At 43.8% G+C, this 23857-nt stretch overlaps 1 protein-coding gene across 2 annotated transcripts in view; it reads right to left on the reverse strand.

The window, feature by feature from the left end:
- The window catches only part of HIP1 (huntingtin interacting protein 1), a 123569-nt gene extending 101825 nt beyond the window's left edge, over window positions 1–21744 (reverse strand). The window contains exon 1 of one of the 2 annotated variants that reach the window (XM_016146556.2): window positions 21566–21744. In XM_016146556.2, the coding sequence (XP_016002042.2) occupies window positions 21566–21685 (120 nt within the window). In that variant the 5' untranslated portion in view covers window positions 21686–21744. The remainder of the gene's footprint in view (window positions 1–21565) is intronic. The other variant, XM_036225350.1, reaches the window with a different exon arrangement.
- Between the last annotated feature and the right edge of the window lie 2113 nt (window positions 21745–23857).

The raw sequence follows: 23857 nt of genomic DNA on the forward strand, positions 1-23857 counted from the left end.
TAGTACTCAGCAAAGAGTCAGATGCTTTAGCCCTAACAAAACCTTTACTAATGGGGGAAGAGAGAGCCCAGCAGAAGGGGTCACCTCCACTTTCAGATCATCCTTTCCACCAGGTGATGAAGTCATCGGAAAACTGCCCTGACTGAGACAGATCAGATAACCGTGCATCAGCTAAGAAGACTGTATATTTTTTATTATTTAATGTTCTACCACCCAGAGATAACGTTTTTATTTATTTCCTTCTTTTTCCTGTTTTTATTTTAATGATAAATAAAACCTTTAAAAAAAAAAAGTGGTAAGACCATATTCCAGATAATCTTTTTAACATCATTTCCCTCCAAAGTTTAATAATTTCACATTATTAAAAATTATATAAATATAATTTTACATGATTGCATAATATTCCTTCCTGCAGATATATTCATTCATTCAACTATTTATTTTATGCCTAGTGTGCGCTAGGCATTTTTCAAGCACTTGGGTATATAAGAAGTTACTCATCCACCTTCTGTTGAATGCTTAGGTTGTTTACGATTCCTCACCATTAAACTGACATTGTAATAAATATCTTTGCATGTAAGAGGGCTTTGTATATTTCAAGTTATTTTCTTAGGATAGATTCTTAGAAGGTTAATTACTGGGTCAAAGAGTAACAATATTTTTAAGATTCTTGACATGTTGTGCCGAACTACTTTCCCAAAGGTCACGCTAGTTTGTACTTTATCAGAAGACTGCCTATATATTTGTACATCTTGACATCATTCAATTTTGTCACTATAAAAAAGGTTTAAATATCTTATTAGATTAATTTGTATTTTCACTTACTCATTTTTCTTATGTTTATGAATTTTTTTCTTCCTTTGTGAGTCATCTATTCATATCCATTTATTTATTGGAGCCTGTGTTTAATTATGGATTTGTACAAGTTCCCTAAGCAGAGGAAGATATTTGTTCTATCACTTTTAAAACATACTATCCTCTTTTTAAATTATATTTGATTTTTATTCTTTTATTAATTTTATTTTTTAATAAATATCATCAAAATCATACTTAAATATAGTTTAAAAGGCAGTGGTGACACTCCCAAGAAAGTGAGGAGATAACCAAAAGAATAAAATAAAATATTTGCAAATCAACATTTGATCAGTCTAGTACCCAGAATGCATAAAGAACTCTTACAACTCAGCAACAAAAAGAAAATCGAAATAAAAAATAAGCAAAAGACACAAATAAACTGTGTAAGACAGGGGTCCCCAACCCCCAGGCCATGGCCAGGTAGGTTTTCGGCCAGTTAGGAACTGAGCCTCACAGCTGGAGGTCTCATATCGGTTCTTTGTACTTTTCAACTCGTCCTTTTTGCTACTTTGTGAGAGCTTTTCTTCACTTTATCTTCTATGACTTTATTTTCTAATGAAATTTTGAGTTCACTGCCCTCTTGAACTCCATGAGAATACTATTTGGAAGTTTCTGAAGTTTGCTTCTGAATTTACATTGTCTTTGTTTCTTCCTGACTGTTTATTTAATTCTTTTGTTCATGCAGAGGCTTGCCCTTCCTTCTATGTCAGCTGATCCTCGGTTAGCTGTTTAAATTAGTGGCAAAGCTCTAAAAAGTTAATTGGAGGTTCCTTTGCTGGAGCTCATCAACTGGCAAATTTCATATTAGGGAAAGTGTGTGGGGAGCCAGCACTCTCACTTGGCCTCCCAATAAGGCTGTGGAGGGTTTTGCTCCGAGGCCTTACGTTTCTCCAGAGAAGCATCTTCTGATCGCCCACCTGGGCATGTCTGGATGTAGTGAAAGTTCCAGACTAGCCGCCTTGTTTTCAGCACTGCGGTACTCCACCCTCTGCCACATTGAGTTTCTGAGTTAGGAGCTAATCCAGGTCAGTTTCTCCAATCTGGTCCCCAGCTGCAGGATAAATGCTTGGCTGCTGGAATGCAGAGGGTGGTGGGGGTACAGTTCTTATACACTGATATCTTCTTCACCTAATGTCAGTCCTGCTTCCCTCCACTCCTACCAGGATGGCTCCAAGCTGAAGCTCACCTGGGCCCCGCAGAGCTAATTCGCTCTCCTCTCGTCAGCATCTCTTTAATTCTTCCCAAAATGTGTTGAAATCTCTCCTTTGATAACAATTCTTCTTTGTCCTTGTGGGTCTTTATCGTTCTTATTTTTTACTATTATTGTAGCAAATCTAGGAAGAAGAAGGTATGCAGCCAATTTGCTACTTTAGCTGAACTCTTCTGTTGTACTTTGACAATATGAAGCCCGTTATGGTTGAATTATGTTCCCCCAAAGGATAGTTTGAAGTCCCAAACCCCAGTACCTCAGAATGTGATCGTATCTGGAAATAGGGTTGTTGCAGGTGTCATCAGTTAAAGTGAGACGAGGTCATATTGGAGTAGCGTAGGCCCTTAATCCAATGATGACTAGTGTCCTTATAAGAAGAGAGACAGAGACACACAAGGAAAACCCCATATGAAGACGGAGACAGAGGTTGGAGTGATGTGCCTATGAGCCAAGGAACACCAAGGACTGCCAGCAAACACCAGAAACTAGAAGAGGCAAGAAAGGATTCTTTCTTGTAGGTTTCAGAGAGAGCATGACCCTGCCAACAGCTTGATTTTGGACTTCTCGCCTTCAAAACAGTGAGAGAATAAATTTCCGTGCTTTTCAACCATCCACTTTATGGTACTTTATTACAGCAGCCCTATGAAACTAATACAGAGCCCTTAACTTTTTGTGATTGCATAAGTCAGTTTTTCTCACTGTGATATTTTAATTGCTTTTAAACTCAGAGGTCCTCCCCTATCCCAAAACGTTTCCTTCTGCCTTCTTCGAGTTTTTTGTAATGGTTTAATTCCCCCTCCCCCAAATTTAACTTTTTAATCTATCTGGAATTTATCTAGGCATGCAGCCTGAGGTGAGAATCTAAGACAGCTTCTTCTCCTCACAAACAGCTAACCAATGACCCTTGCCTAATTTATCAGATGATCTTTCCAAGCCTATCAACTTGTGGGGTCACCTCTGTCATATAATTAATTTACATGTGTATAAAGGTATGTTTCTGGGTTATTTACTCTATTCTATGAAGTGTTCATTCTGAAGCCATCAATTAAGTTACTGTTTTAATCATTAAAATGTGTTTTCATATTTAATAGGGCAAGTTTCTCATCACAGCAATCTTTTACAAAGCTTTAAGTTATTCCCACTCATTTATTCTTCCAGGTAAATTTTAGAAAAACTTACAAAGTTCCAAAATAAATCTTGTTGAGGTTTTGGTTATAAATGGATAAATATAAATTATACTTGGAAGAGATGACAATCTCTATAAATTCCATAGTTTCTGCTGGAAACAAAGTGTGTCTCCCCATTAATTTATCTGTTTTATAATTTCAGTAGTTTTATAATTTTCATCAGGAACCCTCTATCTAAAATTTGGCCCAAGTCACTCCTTAACCTTTCACCTTACTTTGCATTTATAATACTCATCATTTTAATAAGCAGCTAATATTTAGGGGCTCACTATATGCCAGGCACTATTCTAGGTCCTTTTATAAACATTATCTCACTCAATTCTTGCAACAATATGATTCAGTACCTATTATTTCTACTTACACATGAAAAATCTGAGGCATAGAGAAATTGCTAGTTCAAAGTCATAGCAGAAGAACCAGGTTTCAAACCCAGGCAATTTTACTCTGGAGCTTCTGGTTCTATTTAAGATATCTAAAATCAGTATATTTACTATTCAACTGTAAAAAAGGAATGAGGAACCCTTTTACATGCTGATATAAAAAACATTGCCAAGATATCTGGTGGAGTGAAAAAGCAAGACTCTGAACCTATCATTTGTATATAAAGCGGGGGAAGTGGGGAATATCCCAATATATTTATATTTACTTGCATATAAAAAAATACTTGGAGGGAACACAGGGAATTAGGAAGTGAGTGGTTCTTTCTCCAGGCTGTAGGGGAAAGAAGTAGAAGAGAGCCTTTTCGCTTTTTTTTTTTTAAATTAATTATGTATTCCAAAATGTATTTAAAAATTTAAATTAAAGATAAAACATATAGCACACACTCAATTTGTTTTGAGTGAATGACTGGAGATTTCATAGATTCATAAAGGTACTATGGTCTTGCTGCATTGGTAAACAGGATCTGTTTTCTATTATACTTGCAAGCAGGTTTTTGATATAGAGGAAAACATACTATTGATTTTTATATATCTCATTCCCAGCACTTTTATTCCTTATACTGAACTAGCTTATGAAATCTAGACCCTTCCATTGATTCTCCTGGGTCTAGGCTGGTTTTTAAATGTGTTTGGTCAGGTTGGCAATAAAAATGAAGAATGGTGAGGACCACAGTGAAGGAAAGAGTATGTTCTCCAACTTAAGACATTAAGTTCTAATTTTAAAGAGCACTGCATGGGCCAAACAAAACAAGCCCACAAAAGAATCCAGCCCTCAGGAAGTCTGTGGCCTCTGCTTGCAGTATTCCCTGTTTACTCACATTGTCGCCCTCTTCCCCACAGCTACACTCCTTGGTCCTCCAAAGCCTTCCTGAGACCCATCTGCTCTCCAAAGCTTCCCTGGCTCCTCCAGTGTGCACTGAGCTTCTCTTCTCTTCTCCACGACTGTCACGTTAAGAATCACTACAAGCCACAGTGTGGCCATGAGTTCTTTAACAAGCAACTGAGACAGTCAATCCTGCCTTCGTGGCCTCTTTCCACTCACTTTGGCCTCCTCTGTTTCTGTGGTTAGCAGCTGCAGTGACCATTTGGCCCACGTGTTCTTTCTTGGGTCTAAGAGCAACTTGAACTCAGCAATCAAGTCTGATTATCCTTGACTCCTGGCGCCTGGCACTGCAGGCGCTTAGAAAACCTTATCTGCTGAATGATGAATGCCATCAAGGCAGGTCTTGGCAGGCATTCCAACTAACCCACTTATTCAGAACTCTGACAGAACTTTGTCGAGCAAGCCAAAGAGGACACCAGGACCCCTGCCCTCCAGCAACCAGGCAGAGCCTCCATGAGGGCAGGAACAGGTTTTTAGAACTGTCGCTTAGAGCAAGCTCTCAAAAATACATTTGTTGGTTGACAGATATGGAGCTTACCATCTATACAGTCACTCAAAATACAGCCACAGCAGAAATAAAAGTCAACGCTGGAGGATAACCAACAAGTTTGGGCTTAGGACCAGGGGTGAAAAAAGTCTCAAGGGTTTCATGACCCTGGTAAGGTGAAGCCTATAGTCCCCTCCCTGAGAAGTGAATACTTTTACTCCTAAATAATTGCTGCCACTTCTCCCAAGGCTATGAGAATATTCACATTTCATTCTCGCAAAAACTCTATCACATAGGGTAGTTCTCATTTTAGAAATGAGAAAATGGAGACTGGGAGAAGTTAAGTGCTCAAGATCACACAGGGACTGTGCTTTTCAGCCAGAACTGGGACACACTGATCTTTGACTGTATCTCTAGTGTTCTTTCCTGAAAGATTAGAGGTAGGAATTCTGAAGACAGGTGGCAAATGTTTGAATGCTCTAACCTACAGAGGAGAAGACTGGCCCTAATTGCTGTCCCACTGCATTGTGGAGGCAGAGGATGCAGCAGTGAATAAGACAGATTCTTACGGCGCTCATGGATTTCCCACTAGTTGTGGGAAGGAGACAGATGACAAAACCCGAAAACAAACATGATCCTACCCGATAATACCTATGATGAAGAAAATGCAAGAGCTGATGAGATGGGGAGTGAGGGTATAGTTTTTTGTGGGGTTTTTTTTTTGGGGGGGGGGAGTCAGAATAAGCCCCTTTAAGGAGTATGAAGCATAGTGAACACGATGAGGCTGGCAAGAGTATCAGGGGCAGCTTATAAAGGATCTTATAGTTTATTTAATAAAGGTGCTTTTATTCTAGGCAAATAGGAAGCCGCTGGAAGGTTTTAATCAGGACAATGAAATAATCTGATTGATGTTTTTCTTTTCCTTTTCTTTTTTTAAAGATCTCTCTGGCTGCTTTATAGAAGATAAATAGTAAGGACTAAGTCTCTGGTAAAGAGCGCAGACAAAGTTGTCATACATAAGACCTCCTCTTTCACACAATATGTAGACATGCTAGAAAAAAAATTTTTTTTAGATAACATCAACTTGTAGACAGACTTGAAAGTATCTCCAGATACCAGAAAGCTACTGCAGCAAATGAGATTCAAAGGCGCATGCTACAGGATATGCAACCATGTATAAGCTATAAGGGACCCAAGTTAAGGTCACTAACTGTGTGGGCATCAGGGATCTGGAACTGAGCTCCTGGCCAAAGCTACAGCCCCCGACCTTTGGTGAGGAGACTAGAGGAATGAAGAGCCTCCAGCCTGCGTTGTATGAGTATGTCAAGGTTCCCCATTACTCACATGCAGTGTGGAACCCTTGTCATGGAAAATCAAGTAAAATTTGGTCTAGAACCAATGGGTTCTGGAAGGCCTAGCAAAGACAATTATAAAAAGATGTTCCAAGGGATACCATAATAACAAGGTTGATGCAGGACCCCATAGAATATAATCTCCACCAAAGATGTTCTGACAGACAAAAATGACAAAAGTTACAGGGAAATCAAATACTATAAAAAAATCAGATTCAACAAAGAAAATCAAATGCTGCAGAAACTATAAATAATAGTCCCCTGACTTCAACATAATAATCTTTAAAACATTCAATAAGATGAAAAAAGTAACAGAAACCACATAGCAAAAATAAGATGTAGAAAAAGAGCAAGTAAATTTAAAAAAAAAAAAAAGGATTACAAATAGGAATTCTAGAAATCAAAGAGTAGATTTAGGTACAACTAAAGAGAGAATTAGTAAATACAAAGAGGGATCTGAGGAAATCACCTAGAATGAAAACAAAGAAAGCAAAATAAGACAGGAAATATGAAAGAGAAATTGAATAAAATGGAGAGCAGAATGAGAAGTTCCATGATATACTTAATAGGATTTGCAAAAGAGAGAATAGTGGGGAAAAAATCAGAGGCAATAACCAAAAAGATAATGGTCGAGAATCTTCCAGAATTAGACTATAATGTAAAATAAGTCCCAAGAACAACAAATGAAAACACCTGGTGTACATTATATACTACATTAAAAAGAATCTTGGAAGCTATTAGAAAGAAAAAGTAGATTATTCACAAGGGACTGACAACTGGACTAATTAAGTGCCTGAAAACAACAGAATAATAGCTTCAAAGTGTTGAAGAAAAAGAACAATATGCGAGAAGGCAGCAGAATCCTAATCCTGTTTCATGTGCTAGTCCATCCACCTCCATCCTGTAACTCAGCAGCTCAGGTAGCAGGAGGGGGAGTGCCCAGGTTGCCAGCTTTGGGAAGGGACTCACCATGGCACCTACAGGCCATGCCCTCTGCCGCCACTGTGTCCACAGTCACTGCTTTCGGTCAGGATGACAATAAGGAAAGTCAAGTCTGCTGAATGGGCACTAAGAAGAAACCCCCAGAAGACCAGCAAATAGTCATCTAGTCTGGCCTTGAAAAAAATGGACTCTTAGGCAAAAAAGGTAGTAAGAAAGGAAATCTCATCAGACCAAAAATGTCTCAACAAAAGAGGAAAGGAAGCAAAAGAAAATGAGCAGAGGAGGATCATTAAGCAGAGACTAAAGACAACTTAACAGGACCGGAACCTAAAAAGGAGGCTATTTCAGGCTCCAGTGCAGTGGGAAAAAGAAAGCAGTATTAGACCAATCTTAGCGACGGTTCTTACCTACCTTTCTCCTACAATTTTAAGAAGCAGCTTCATCACCTATTTCGGAAATGCAAATTTTTCTGTAGTGCCAGAAACATATTTTTTAAGAAACATGGAATCCACCTTATCCCACATTTTAATGCATCCTTAAATAAGTACAAATTCCTTTCTGAGAGGTAAAATCATGTGCTGGTTAATTTCAGTAAAACCAGAAATTTGTGGAATGTTCGATTAAGGGAGGTTTTGTTTGATGTAAACATAACATTCCATAGACTGTGTGAGAAGGATAACAAAAAATCCTCTAAAATACACGTAGCCCAAATGACAGTCATTTTAAATGACCCATCTTTCATTTTTGTGTTTTTCCCCTATTATTGTCTTTGTGGCTTCAATATGGTTTATGTCTCCTTATCTGAACTGAACACGATCTGTGTCAAAATTCCGCAAGGGAAGGTCTGGAATTTCTCCAAAACTGTTAAGGTGCCGTGAGTATAATGTGTGAGGTATCACTTCCTGCGTTATCAGGACAGTCCTCACAAAATGCTTAAAAATTAGCAATATTTGAAAACTCTGAGCTCTGGTGTCCTCTATTTGTGGATAAAATGTCTCCAAATTTTACATTGGAACAGTAGTTGAGTAACACTTTAGCTAAGTATTGCAGCTATATTGTATAGGCTTTTTAATACTAGCATTAATTCGACGTTTGTGTGCTAATCACCAAACAAGTACCAATAAAATCTTGGTTATAACAGAGAAAAAAAGATGTAGACATCTTCAGGTATACAAAGACTAAGTGAGTTCATTGCACAGAGCTTCTTACAGAAAGAACTACTAAGTTTTTTCCCAAAGAGATGTAAGTTCTGCCCCAAAGAAAGTTCAGAACCCCTAAAACAGTCCTACTTATAGTCTGTCTGTCTGTCTTCCTTCCCTCCCTCCTTCCTTCCTTCCCTCTCTCCCTTCCTCCCTCCCTCCCTCCCTCCTTCCTTCCTTCTCTTTTTCTTTATTTAATTGAATAATTTTTAAAATTTCCCCCCATCTACCACCCCCCTTCCCACTCCTCCCTATCTACTTATATTCTTGAAGGAACATTTGAGAAACAAAAATATCATCCCCAAAGTTTTATCTTCTATTGACATTATTCTGACCACCCAATTACCCCAAAGTGGAAGCCAAAAGAGAAAGTCATCAGCCCCCATGAAAGCCATTCTCCCCACGAAAACCCCACCCTCCCACCCCACAAATCTATGCCATAGTGACTAGTGCGCATGAAATTTCAATCCAGATCTCCCTCTAAGGCATGACCTGTTTCTTGGCTTCTATACTGACTGCTCACTTTTCACTAACGAACATTCCAGGGCCTCATCCCACCCCTTTCCACCTGTGTCACCTGCTGCTTGTCAACCAGCACTCAGAAGAGAAAGATGCAGGGGTGAGCTCCCCACTCAGCCCATGCTGGTCCTGGGGCTGGGGGAGAGCGGCTCTCACTGACACCTCCCTGAGTGCAGCTCTCCTGGGCTTGGTGGGAAGGGCACATTCATCTGAGGTCACTCTCCCTGGGCAAGGGGCATTTTTCAATGGAGACAAGAAGGAATTACCAAGAAACAACTGCCTGGCGACAGAAATCTAAAACCAAGCCCCAAGCTGGTGACGAACATCTGGTGATTCCATAATGAAGATACTGATGCCACATCATCGCTCGCCTCCCTGTGGACCCACAGAAAACCTGGTGGATCTTCACTCTTCTTTCCAGAAAAAGAAAAAGTTATTTTCTTCCCCTTCTTCTCTATTCAGACATAACATCATCAACACAGCTCTTTTAATATCCGTGCCGGGAGGCTATATTTAGTGACTATTTGGCCCTTAAAATGAGCCTGATTTCCTGTGGTAAAAAGTTCTCAGTGACAAGGAGAGAGGCCCGGAGAATTGTGAGGCGCTGACAAACAGCTTTAAAGCTTAAGATGTTCAAACACTGTAAGAAAATGAGTTAATTGGTTTTTTTCTTTTTTTCTGGACAGGTGACTAGTATCCGAGGTAGGGGGAGAAAAATCAAAATAAAAGGGTGTGTCTGGTCTGAACGCTTCCAAATTCCTCCCGGAAAACAGTTTGCCAAGGGGCAACTAACTATTTGCACCAACAAGCACACGTGGTGTGTGCAGTTCTCTTTCAGAGAGGCACCTCTTTACTCATCTAGTCATGCGTTCACTTACTCACAAACTCATTCATTTACTCATTCACTCACTCATTCATTCATTCACTCATTCACTCACCCACTTACTCACCACTTTTGCACATTTTCCTATGGGCAAAGCCCTGTGGTCTACAGGAGCTCTAGGTCACGGGCAAACAAGACACACACACCGTGGGACTGGCAGGCTCTAGAAAAGGCCCTTGGAGGGACACAAAATAGATACTGTAGGGAACCTGGAAGGCAGTAGGCACTTCCACTGGGGCCACTCAGGCAGGCTTCAGGGGGAGGAGAAGCAACAGTCCATACTGGCTACTGCTCTGGACGCTCTCATTCAATCCATTCATTGAGCCGAAATGTCAGTACATTGTCCCATGTTAAAGATGAGTAACTTTCCCAAGGTCCCCACAAGATAATAAGTAACAAAAGTGGAGATGGAACTAAGATTGTCTGACTGCAAAGTGTTTAACTACTAGTACCACAGCAACAAATAGAGCCTGACAGAGTGTGTCCGCTGCTCTGCATACAAAGGTCCTGCTCTGTTCTGCATCCAAGACCTGGGCACATAGAGGAGCTTCTCTTTGCAACCGGCACCTGACTTTCTCCCTCCTCCGATGCAGCCGGGACTAATACCACTTTCCCTCCTCTGAAACCACCGTCCTCTCCCTATGTGTGTGTAGGTCTCTAGTGTCCCCAGGATGACCCAAGGGAGCCAGGGAATGCACATTTGCTTAGCCCTGACTAAAGTCTGCCAAGCAACATGCCATTTTTTTTTTTTAAACATTCCAGTTTGAGATAATTTTAGACTTTCAGAAGAATTGCAAAAATAGTAGAGTTCCCGTACATCTTTGCCCAACTTCCATTTATATTAACTATCACCTTATATAACCATAGGAAAATCATCAAGATGAAGAAATTAACCTTGGTACAATACTATTAACTATACTACAAAATTAATTTGGATTTCTCCAGTTTTTCTACTACTGTCCTCTTTCTGGTCCAGAAGCCAACCTGGGATCCCACCTTTTATTGTCACATCTCCTTAGTCTCCTCCAGTCTGTGGCAGCTCCTTAGTCTTCCCTGGTCTTTCATGACCTTGACATTTTTGAAGAGTACTGGCCAGTTATTTTGTAGAATATCTTTCAATGTTGGTCTGCCTGATGTTTTGTGATTAAACTGAGGTTATTGCACTTTTGGCAAGAAAACCACATAGGTGACGTGGCTGGCTCAGTCAGGGGTCATTCATTTTAATACACTGCCTTCTTCAGTTTCTCTGAATCCTCAGGGCAACCCCATGAGACAGTTTTGTTATCCCCTGTTACACAGATGGGAAAACTGAGGCAAAGAAGTCAAGGCATTTGTCCAAGGTCACAAAGGTGGTAAGTAGCAGAGATCGGATTTGAACCCAGTTTTGTCTTTGGGTCTTCCTATTCCATACCAAACTGTTACTTCAATTCTTTCTAGTTTAAAATAATTCACATCACTTTTATTGAACACAGGAAGCTGGACTTGGATAGTTAGTCTAATTATTCCTAGTCCTACAAGTGTGATTCTAAAACTGATGAATAATAAGCTAACAGCTAACACTTATTGAGCACGTACTATTTGCCTAGCATAATGCTTCATCTTGTATACATAAGGTATTTTATTCAAATCCTTCCAAAAACTCAATGGAGTAGATACTACAGGAGAGCAACCCCTTATCCCAAACTCTTGGGGCCAAGTGTGTTTGGGAATTTAGAACTCTGTGGTCTAGGCAACACCTTCTAACAAACATAGTAATATCTTTGCAGGATATCATATGACCATCCATTCTAAGATGGGAATATAACAAAGACCATATGTAAATAAGCCCAGACAAGTGCAGGACAGGTACCAAACTCTGAAAAGAACTTCAGGTTTCCAGTGCTTTGGGATTTCAGAAGAGCAGGTCAGGGATTGTGGACCTGTACTATTATGTAAAGTAATTTGCAAATGAGGAAACAGAGGCTGAGAGGGCCTCACAGCCAGTCATTACCCAGACCTGCTCTTCCATCTGAGGCCTAAGGCAGTACCATGCCTGGGAATCTACCCAAGGCATGTAGGACTCTCCTATCACTTGGTTTTTATTTCCCATTTCCCATAACAAAAGGCTTTCTAAACATACTCAACTGGCACTCAGAATAAATGAAAATAAATAAATTTTCAAAACTTCTGAGCTCCGAGCAGTCCCTGGAACAGGGCATGAAGGAGATGACCACACCATCACCATCATCACTATGGTACAGTTATGTATCGTTCTTTTGGGTACTAAAGGAAGTTTTTTCTGTTTCCACAAAAACATCATTAATGCCACTGGACCAGTCCAGTCCATTTAGCCCCTAGTTCTGCCTCTAACGAGGCCCCCGAAAGGGGTCTGTGAGAGGTCCAGGTCATCCTTTATGACATAAGGACATCTTTAATTCTCAGACTTTCCTTCATGATATGTTAGAGCTAAATCACCTAACTCTTTAGGCCCAACAAAAATGTTTAGCTTATTCAACCTCTAAGGTTGGATATGTCTTACTCCCCACTGGACACAGGGAAGCTTCCCTTCATTTGCCCTATATTTACTTTCTAGTTTAGGGGTTTAAGAAATAGCCCTGGATCTTGCTCAGGGAAGAAACCACACAGCTCATGTCTGCGTATCTCTTTCTGAAAGATAATGGAAAATGGGATGGAAGAATAGGGCAGCGGTCAAGACATATTCAAGGAAAATCAAACAGAGAAGGCATTGCTTCCAGCCAAATAGGGAAAAGGGGACACATGACAGCAATAAGACATAACGACACACATAACAACTGCATAGTGGGCTGGTCCCAGGGACTGCACAGCCAGAGACCTCAAAGAACCAGTGTTAGAAGGCTAGTGTTTCTGCTATGTGCCCAGATGACATGTCCCAAGCTCCTAGATTTTCATGTCTCCATCATGCATGATTTGATCTACATTTTCAGAACATGAACTAAGCATGAGGTTGTGTTCCAAATGTCTACCACCCAGGCCTTTGGTTTTATTCAAATGCACTTCTTTTGAGCCTGCAGCCACATTTTTCTCTCTCCTTCGAAAACTTTTCACCATGTATTTTGTATTTCACAGGCATCCTGAGCCTTAGCTGGTGTCAAACCCTCTGCTAGATGCTGGGGCAACTGGCTGAAAGCTGAGTGAGGAACTTAGGACCCATATACCACTAAAGGAGGTAGACACAAGACAAATGGATGGAAGCCAAGGGCAACATGTTAAGTATGGGCTAATGATAAGTCTCAACTTCACGGCTACATGTTACAGCAGTACTCGGAAGATGTTTGTATATGCATGATTCATAATCAAAAGCTTTTATGGAGAAGGTTCTATATTTAAGAAAAAGCTCAAATATATAAGTGGCAGGTTCTTGGTCTCCTCAAGACATTCTCTTCCACTTGCTGGGAGTTGTTGTTTTTTTTGTTTTGTTTTTTTACCTTTTGTATTTTGAAATATAAATAGATAAAACTGCAGAAAACAAAAATGTACAACTGAATGAATTATCATAAACCACCATCCAGGCCAATAAACAGACCAATGGCAGGACCTCAGAAGCTCCCCTAGCACACCCTCCCAATCGCTAACCTCCCATGCACCCAAGGGTAATCTTTACTGGATTTCTATGGTAATCATCCTTTTTATTCTTAAAAATTTTACCATCTAAGCAGCACCCCTTAATATTGATTTAGCTTTGCCTGTTTTTCAAACCTAATATAAATGCATTTTAAACCTAATATAAAAGCATACAGAAGGTGTCCTTTTGGGTCTACCTGGGTCTACCTTTTTTTTTTTTTATAAGATTCACCTATGTTTTTGAGTGTTAACTGTAGTTTATTCATTTTCATTGTTGTATAGTATCTCAATGAAAGACTATGTCACAATTTATCCACATTTGTATAGTATCTCAATGAAAGACTATGTCACAATTTATTTATCCACATTTGGATTGTTTCCAATTTGGGGTTATTATAAAATATGATTAAGAATATTCTTCTTGGTGCATATGTACATGTTTCTGTTGGCTACATAGCTAGCCATGGAATTGTTAGGTTATTGAGTGTACATATCTTCAATTTTAGGATACTACCAGACTGTTTCCTAATGCAGGTGCACCAGTGTACAGCCCATCAGTAGTGCACGAGCATTTTTATGCATCACATTTCTGCCAACACTTGGAACTGTCGGGGTTTTTTTCATTTTTATTTCAGCCATCCTGATGGGCATATGGTAGTATTTCATTACAATATTAATTTGCATGTCTCTGATTAGTAATGAAGTTGCACACCTTGTATATATTTATTGACCATTTGTTTATCCTCTTTTGTGAAGTTCCTCCTGTTTCTTTTTCTATTAGGTTGTCCTTTTTTTTTTTCTTGTAAGTTCTTTACATTTCTGGATACAGGCCCTTTGATGGTTATATGTGTTACAAAAATCTTCTGGGAGGAAGTTGAAATGTCCAATAAGTTAATTGGAAAAGATTTAGGGAAAAAAAAAATCTCTGTACCTTTTCTATGTTACCAGCCCCAGACCAGGCTTCTGCTTTAAAGGAGATATGGAAAAGAAGGTATACAACCTGTGATCAGACCAACCAGGTTCAAGTCTCAGATTAGCCACTTTCTAAATGCTCTTAAGGCAAGTCACTTAAGCTCTCTGAGCCTCAGTGTCCACACTTGAAAACTGACCACAATTACCTACTGCATGTTGTTTTGTGGCTAAAAAGAGGTTATGTGTAAATATGCTTTATAAACTACAAACAGTGTTAGCTGTTGTTAAATCAGAAACCATAAGCCATAATAGCTTCCTGGACGGTCCATACCAGCTTCCTGAGCTGTCCCAAGGCCCTAACAGCAGAGGCGACAGCAGCAACCTTTCAAATCCAAGAAAATTCCCATTCTCTCCTCCACTGTCTGAACCACAGGACACCCCCACTGTGTCAGACAGCACTGCCCACAGCTGGGAGCAGGGCTCCTCCCTGCTTGCCTGGGCAGGAAAACAGGAAGCAGCTCCCACCCTGCCAAGAGGTGGGGCTGACAAATTCCCTTTCCTAGGTAGGCATCTCTCCAGGCCGTCAGCTCTCTGGATGCAAGCGAAGCACTGGCCCCAGGCCCTCTGCACCAGGCTGTACCCTGCACCCCACCCAGGTCTCCTCCACACTTTGCCCCAAGGTGGTGGAAGCGCACCAATGGATGGGGAGACGAAACCCGCCTTCATCGGTGCCTCACAGGCAAAGAACCCTTTCACTACTCAAGTAGGGCTACAGATCTACTCTCATGGCCACTCCCCATCCCTTCCTGAGGTACAGCAGCATCCTTTCCTGAGCCCCACGTCACTGGTAACTGGACCCCATTCCACACACAGGAGCATTTGGAAATTATTCAAGAGAGCAGTTAAGCGTTCAGAAGAAATGTATGTCCTTATTCCCCAGTGTGAAAGCCCATTATAACATGAGTTTTACAAGTTAAACATTGAAGAGCTGGAAGGACCCTCAGAAATCTTTTCCAGCCTACTCATTTTGAAATGAGAAATTCAATAACAGAGCCAGATTTTCTACCCAGGGAAGGCTCTCATATTAGTCTCCACTCATCGCAACATCCCTTATGCCCTGCTATAAACTCCAGCACCTGCGGACAGCCAATGCCATTAGCCACATGCAGGTGCCCAGGACACTCTCCCTTCTTAGTAATATCTTCTAGCTCAGAAAGGTCCCACCTGAAGCAGAAAGAAGCCCTGGGAAGGCCAAGACCATATTTTGGCCAAGACCATGTTTTGGGAATGCTTATAGTGTTCTAAACTTTACAGAAATCCAAATAATAAACTTTGAGCCCCAATTCTATTTCTTGACTCTGCAGGCTCTCTCCTGAATGAGTTCTCCAGCCTAACTCTCAGGAGCTGGGCAAGGGCTTCCATAGCACCCTGGGTGCACAGGCCTGGCACACAGGGCAGGAACTCAGTAAAAATTCATCACTGGAGAAATCAAAGGAGACAGAGGGAAATCTCCAAAATGTGCAAAGGAAAAGTGCTCGGCAAGAGCACCTCAGTACCTAGTCTCCCTGTAGATCCACTAACTTTTCATGTTCACACATTTGGCAAACAGGCCTCAAAGCCTGCCTTATGCAAGGCCTTGAGACCCAGACCCTGCCCCTCAAGAAGCTTATAGTCTGGAAAGGAAGCCAAACATAGGCTTGCTAAGATGAATTGGAGACACACAGTAGCTAAGGACCCCTGCTCACTTAAAAACATTATCTAACAGGAAGCACACTGTGGAGGCTGTCAAATGGAGGGGTGCACTGTTAAGTTAAAACCTGGGAAGAAAAGGGACTAGATACCCTGATGGTACCACATCATGCAGGGTCTCTGGGGATCCAGGAAAGGCTCTTGAAAAAAGGGAGTCACAGAGCAGTTGGGCTTTAGAGATGATCCATCTGGCACCAGGCTATTTGGGGGGCAGGGAGGATAGGATTACAACAATGCAGACAAGAAGTACTAGGGCAGGAACAATGAGAAGCGAAAGAACAAGAGAAATGTCACAGAATAGAAAGTGGCTGTGAGGGCGAGAGGACAGGAAGACTCAGAACTAACTGATGCCCAGGAGATGCTGGGGACCAAACAAGGCCATTCAGTCTGGAGAGGCCCAAGGTGAGCTTGGGGCATGTGCAGTTTATCCCGAGGCAGATGTCCAATGAGAAGTGGTCACTCGGGCTGAGAAGTCAGGAGGGAGATGTGGGGCGGCGGGGGGGTGGGGGGGGGTGGGGGGGGGAATCAGTGTCATGGAGGTGGGAAGAGAAACCTTCAGATAGAGGTGAGGGAGGAGGAAGTGGACAGGAGGTAAAAGAGAAGTGTGGTGGGGAGAGTACCTAGGGGAGCCCAACTATTAGTGGGAGGAAAGAAGAGAGCCGGAGAGGCCAGGCAGTGACACGGAGATGGCGCTCATGTTAGGCCAGGCTCTGGGACTGATTTTCCTGGGTCTGAAGCCCAGCTCTCTCACTTACTTCAGAACCTTGAGTTAGTTATTAACCCCTCTTAAGCCTCAATTTCCGCATCTGTAAAATAGGGATTATAATTCATAAACTTGTTGTAAGGATTGAAAGGGGCGGTTTGTATCAGGCCTTCACTGCTTGCACATAATAAGTGTGGTAAATGTCGGCTATTATCATTAGTATCAGTGGGAGGAAACCAAAAACTATAAACCATGAGCCCAAAAGAAAGTTCCTAGCAGCTTTTCTATGTTTTCAATACTAACTAAGGGAGCAAGGAGGATATCTAGAAAGGGTTGTACAGCCCAGGCTGAGAACTTCTAATCCCTCTAGCCCAACCCTAAAATTTATCAAGCTGGTGAAGCGAAGGCTTTGCATCTGCTGATCATCATCAGCAAGGTGGCAGAAACACTCTGACTTAAACATGGAGAAGACTTAGCCATCTGATTTTGAAATCCCGGCTTCTCTCTTTACTTGCTGTGTGACCTTGGAAAAGTCATTTGGCTTCTCTGAGCCTGAGGTATTAAACAGGATAACGGATATAAATCACCTAACTTGTTCCTAGCACCCAGCAGGGCCTCAATAAATATTGGTTTCTGTCTCTTCCTCTCTAGAACCCAAATCTCCTGGCTCTTTCAAATGTATAATTCACTGGGATCCTGTACTGTGTGGTGGGCTCTACCGAGATTGTGACTAAGAGCTACTCTGTATTTCCAGAGCCCTGGCCTCTCCTCTGATCCCTGCATTCATTTGCCCCAAAGCAGGACCGCTCAAACTTCAGTGTGCACAGGACCACCTGGGGTTCTGGTTGAAATGCATGCTCTGATTCATCAGGTCCTGCACTAGTAAGGGCTCTGGTGAGGCCACTGCTGCAGGTCCTCTGTCCTCTGTGGAGAGGAGCCCTGCAGTGGCTGGTCCACCTTCCTGTGGACACATGAGCTCCTCTGGGGCTAGTCTCTTTATCTTACTCATCTCTGAGTCCTCTCCATGGTATGTGCTCACTAAATGAATGTTGAAAAAACATGCAAACCATAGAGAAAACCATTTTCCAACTAAGTAAATACAGACAGGGTATTTTGTTTTTCTGTGAGCGGCAGCCCTCCTAGTTCATTTTGGAATTGCCCTCTGGATTTGACGATGTGAGGGTAGTGTGGTGGAAGGGGCCTAGGACCTGGAACCTGGAGTCCTGAGTTTAAATCTCGACTCTTCATTTACCAACCAGCAGCTTTGGGTAAGTTACCAAGTTCTCATCCATAAAGTGAGAGAGATAATACCTTCCCACCATGCAGCCTCAATGATGACTAAAATACGCTTTATAAACTGTAAAGTGCTCCAGGCAAGGAATCTTTATCACAGCAACTATTTTGAGAGCAAGAACAACTTTTAATTTCCCTAGAGCCTGAAGGATGCTTGTGATGAGCTGGATGGGGGACACGCCAGGGGTCTAGGTAGAAATGGAGGCTATGGCAGGCAGGTCTGGGGCCTGTCCCACTTTGTCCCACTCTGGCAGAGACAGTGGCTACATGTAGTGTAAGGATGATACCAGGAGAGTTGAGGACAGAAGGGCGCCTGGAAGAGGCTGGCAGAAGTGAGGAAACAAGGCTGGACTGAGGGCACAGGCAGCCGGGACACTGGCCTGACCGGAAGAAAGGCAGAGAAATCAGAGTCCTCTGATGGACACAGGACAGACTCCTGATTGAGAGTGTAGAAGGCAAGGCTGGACCAGAAAGAATCTTGAGAGGAAAAACATCAAGTAAATGCAGATGTCCTCTGTAGCCCGGAGCTGAGTTACCCCACCCCAGGCCAGGGCTCCCTGTTGGAGCGAACCAGTTATTTTCTACCCTCTACTATAGCCAGCTCACTAACATTAGCCTCAGGCATCTGAGGACACAGGCAAGAACGGGACACAGTCCTGTCCTCAGGAAGCTCATAGTTTTCTAAGGGTAACACGGAAAATTGGTATGAGGTAGCAGGTGGGAGTGGCCAATTCTGCCCCTGTCTCCACCTCCCCCAGTTCCCATCATCCACTCACCTCCAGATGTTTCCTTTGGCCAGACCCCATTCCTGGAATGCCCCCTCCCCTCCCCTTCACTCAGCAAGTGCTAACTCATGCTGACCGGGGTTCAGTCCTCCATGAGGGCTCCCCCCTCCTTTCCGCCCCCACAGCCTGCACTTTATGCACATGATCTTGGTCATTATCACATTACCTAATAACACTTCTGTCCCTCTATGGAAGAGTTAATCATAGCCTGCACAATTACTTACTGTGTTTTCTTATGCCTCCTCTTCCCTGTCAGATTATAGCCATAATCATTGAAACAGTGCTCCACAATTTACAAAATGCTTTCACACATATTATTTAATATAGCCCCCATAATAAACCTGTGAGGTAAGTATTACCTTTATTTTACAATAAGGAAACCAAGGCTTAGAGAGGTTAGACAACTTACTTGAGGCCACACAGCCTGTCTACCTTCCCGCCCATAAAACTCAAACTTCTAGCCCCAATGCCAGTGCTCTGCCCAGTACTCAGAGGCAACACAAGACATGGCTTAAAGGTTGGGACTTATAGCTGTGTGACATTGGCAAGTTACATAACCTCTCTGTGCCTTAATTTCCTCCTGAAAAATGTGGCTGATACCACCTCATAGATCCTTCTCTAGGATAAAGAAGGTAATACAATAATGTACTTAGAATAGAACCAAACACTATTTAGTTACAATTATCATTATACCTTGGCTGATTCTCATGGTCTCTTAACTCATTAAAGAATTTTTTCTAACTTATTTTTATATCTCATAATACATTTGATAGGTAGTCATTAAGCAAAGTAAATTTTTTCAGATTGACTAATGCTAAGTTTTTGTTCTGTTTTTTCCTCTCCCTGAATAGTTTTAACAATTAGAAAAACTCTCTTTTCCTGATCCAGTCTACCTCCTTTATTTCCACACCCCCAACACTAGGTCATATTTAGCCAATTACAAGCGTCCGCAGAATAACGTAGACTCTCCCTGTTGGGCTGTCCATGGATAGTGAGCGGATATGCCAGTCATGGATGAAAACTTTCATAAACCTAATTTCCATCACTATAATGGATCAAAGTTGTATGTGTTTCTCTTTTGTTCCAGTTTTTACTTACTTGAGACTCTAGAAAGAAAGGATTATCATAAAATACCACCTATGTATTTTCATTTCCCATTAAAAAAATAATAATATTCACACTTTCCTGGAGCAAGCAGCCATATGTGATCAGGCAGCTAGTTGAGGCAGTCACACACAAGGCAGATGGAAAGCTTCCTTCTTTTCAGCAGTCCAGTTCACAAAGCTAGCAAAATCCAGAAGTGAATGGCCATCTCTGCCATCCTTCCTGGGGCAGGATGACACAAGTAGTGGACACTCCCTACTTTTCCATCACGCAGACACACCTTCGAGGGCCAGAAGTAGCTTGAAAGAGAAGAGGATGAGGTCCCTGGGGTGAAAAGCTTTATTCTAACGCTCAGTCAGGTCCTCGCAATCTTTTCTGTCTAAAAGTTTGGGGAGAAAAGAAGAGCAGGGAAACCAGCCTCTGGCAATGGAGGCCCCAGCTGGATCTTCAAAGGTTCCACTCTGAGAGCAAGAGTGAAAAACCAATCTGCCCACACGACTTGGGCACCAGAACTAAAAGAAGTGCTGTGCCTCTTAAAATGAATTTTTGCATACAAACGAGCTGATGAACACCATAAACATGTCAGCGTGATTCAGTCAAATCAATACACCAGGCAATGAAACTCTGAGGTAAAAATGGATTGTGGCTTTTTGTTGAGACAGAGGAATTTTGGTCCCCAGCCCTGGTCAGCCTGGACAAATAGGGCAGTCTGCCTATTAGCTGCTAGGCACATCTTGGGGGATGAAGCCAAAACCCCAAGTCAGAGCTCTAGGCACCACTAGGCAGCTCATCCTACCAGCACTGGGCTGTCCGGTGAAGCGCCTCCATTCCTGCCCCTGGCCTCCCCTCTTCTCAAGCTCCCAGTCATTTCCAAGCTCGGCCACACTTTGCATTTCCTACATTCCTTCTCATCACTCAGACCCCTTCAGCCCGGCCGAGGGCCGACAGCTGGGGTTGATGTGAGCCAAGCGAGAGGCACCAGGAAGGGGGTGCTGGGGGTGGGGGGAATGTCGGTACAACTAAAAAGCGATCGAGAGGGGAGAAAAGGCTCCCCACCCTTCACATCCCCAACTCAGCTCCCCACTCTCCACCGTCATACTTACGTCTCCGAGTGGCTCCCGGGTGCGCTCCCTCTGCCTAGGGGCACCCTTTCCATTCGGCCACTTTTTGGTTCTTCCCCCTGCACTGACCCTGTGACCTCTCTCCTGCCCCGTCGGGACCGGTTCCCTGGACCGCGCCGCACAGATCATGCCAGCTCCTCGGAGCCACCCTGCCCTTTTCCCCAGGCCAGTTAAGATGCCCGGGTCCCCGACCTTCTCGGGTAGCCTAGACCTGCGCACCAGATGGCTCCTCTTCAAGCCCCTTTGTCCCGTCCCTCTCCTCTCCTGCAAGACCCCTACTCCATTTTAAAGCCCCTCCGGCACACTGCGTCTCTAGGGATGCCCCAGCCATACATCCCTAGGCGTACCCCAGTCCTAACCTGAGTCCGCTCGAAGCTCTCCCGCTCCGCCGCCTCCATCCCAGCGCCGACCCCGCGCCTGCTCAGCACCTTGGGCAGGGGGTTGGACACCTGCTTCATGGAGTTGGCCATCCGGTCCATGTTGCCGCACAGAGCCAAGTCAGGGGCCCCTGGCCGTCCCGGGATCCCCACGGCGCCGCCCGCCCCGCCCTACCCTCTGGGATCCGGCGCTAACGGGACGGCTCCCACGTCCCATTGGCTGGGAGCGCTGCTGCTCTCCTAGGCCCCGCCCCACTCCGAGGCTTCCCCGCCCGCCCCCGCCCCGGCCTCCGCCCCCCGGGAGCCCCGAAACGCTCTCCGCCCCGCCGGGCCCTCCGGACCGCGACGCGCGCCGTGACCGGTCCGGAGGCCTGTCCGTCACTGAGTCCACCGCCCCCGGCGGGGGCGGGGCCTGGGGTCGCCCAGACCTGCCCTCGCCTGCAGGTCCTCCGACTCCGGAGCGCGGCCCTCCCCGCTCCCGCCCCTTCCTCGGGATCCGCTCCCTTTTTCGGCCGCGGTCTTGCGAGGGCCGGGCGTGGTGGACAAGGGTCACGCTGGCCAGGAGTCAGGCCTACCGCTGGGACTCCAGGCCCGCCTGGGAATACCCTGTTTACTCCTTTCGGGGCGAGGACTAGAGAGCGCGGGATGGACCGGCTCGGCGGCCGGAGCCCCGGGAAGCGCTGGGTCAGCGTCTGCCAGCCTGGCCGCCGTCGGTGGCGGCCCCCACCCTGTTCCCTCAGCTTCTTCCTTCATCCTGACTCTACCCTGAATCCCTTCCAATCCCCTTTGTGATGGTCACAGACCCGGGAGCACTGGGCTGGGTCAATGGGAACCTCCTTCAACTTCTTTCCAAACCTCTCCTCATCTGGACATGGCCAGAAGGTATTTATTGGTAGAAAGTCTTGTGGATACTATCTGTTTATCCTTGGCTCTGGGCTACCTCTCCCATCCTGCTCCAACGTCAGCCAAAGTACCGACAGGCAGAGGGAAGCGTGATGCTTAACGAAGTTTTCCATAAATTTTGGTGTTAAAAAAAAGCTCTGAAACTCAAAGTAAAGAAAGGCATTAATTTTTTTTTTTTTTTTTAACTAAGAGCTTTTGATAAAAATCCATTCTATGGAGAAGTGATAGTGGGTGGGCCTTTGCAGGCACTTTGCTCAGACCTGTGCTTTCCCGTAATGGCATTGTGTGGATGGAATCTTGTTGCGAGAGAGAAGGGAGGGAACCGCTGGGGTACTCCAGCAGTAGGTGAGAGACTACAGGGGCCTGAACTAAAATGGAGAGGAGAAAGTTCTGTACTGTGGGAGGTTAGTGAATAAGCTTGGACAAAGAGAATGTGGGGAGGGAGGAGGCTATCGCTGGGCCAGAATTTCTACAGAGGAAGGATATGATGGAAAGGAATTGCCTCGAGGCTGCATTTGCATAGCAAGCACATTGGTTTAAACTTTTCTTAAATTGTGTTTAGATGGGGGGTTTGGGAGTGGCTCCCCTTAGATTTCCTGTCACCTAGTTTTTGTGTCTGGGCAGGTAGAGATGACACTGAGGGGTGCATGATAGGGGTTGGTGGTTAAGGAAAAGGGGATAGCTTCATTTCTAAACAGCAGTGTCACCATAGACTAAGCCAATGGGCAGATGAAGTATCAAAGAAACGGAGCACCGAGGCCAAGAGGGCAGGATCGGAGGAGATATGTCAGTAAACTGTGCCCTGTTGAAAGATAAGGACAATAAATGATGGTCATGTCTAGGGGTGTTTGGGGGCTGTAAAAGTATATCAGTCAGAGCTGCAGCAGGAAAGGAATTGCACAATAGAAGGGCTACTTGAGAGCCGAAGAAGGAATAAGTAGAAAAATGTGACCTAGAATAAGGATCAGCCAGGGAGGGTGAAGTACCCAGGGATTAGAACAGTGGGAAGCTGTTACCAGCCCCAGACCTGAAGGGACAAAGTAGGGAAACTGTACTGGAACCAGTTGGAAATTATTCACAGGAGAGGAGGCACCTGACAAGAGCAGTGGCCTTAGGTAGAAAACCAGTCACCAGGAGATTCTCTCTCTCCCTCTCTTTCTCACTCTTTTCAATGCTCTGATATCCTACTAGTGCCTCCCACTGGCCAAACCCAGCTGGAAGCTGGAGGCAAAGGAGATATCTCAGTACTGCCCCAGACATGAGGCAGAGTAGAGAAGAGTAGAGGCTGGATCTGGAGGGGTTGGGAGGTCCCCAGCAAAGGAGGCTCACAGGAATATACCTACAAGGAAAACAGAAAAGATTCATAATATT

This window comes from Rousettus aegyptiacus, unplaced genomic scaffold (genome assembly GCF_014176215.1).
Source record: "Rousettus aegyptiacus isolate mRouAeg1 unplaced genomic scaffold, mRouAeg1.p scaffold_m13_p_8, whole genome shotgun sequence".
NCBI lineage: Eukaryota > Metazoa > Chordata > Mammalia > Chiroptera > Pteropodidae > Rousettus > Rousettus aegyptiacus.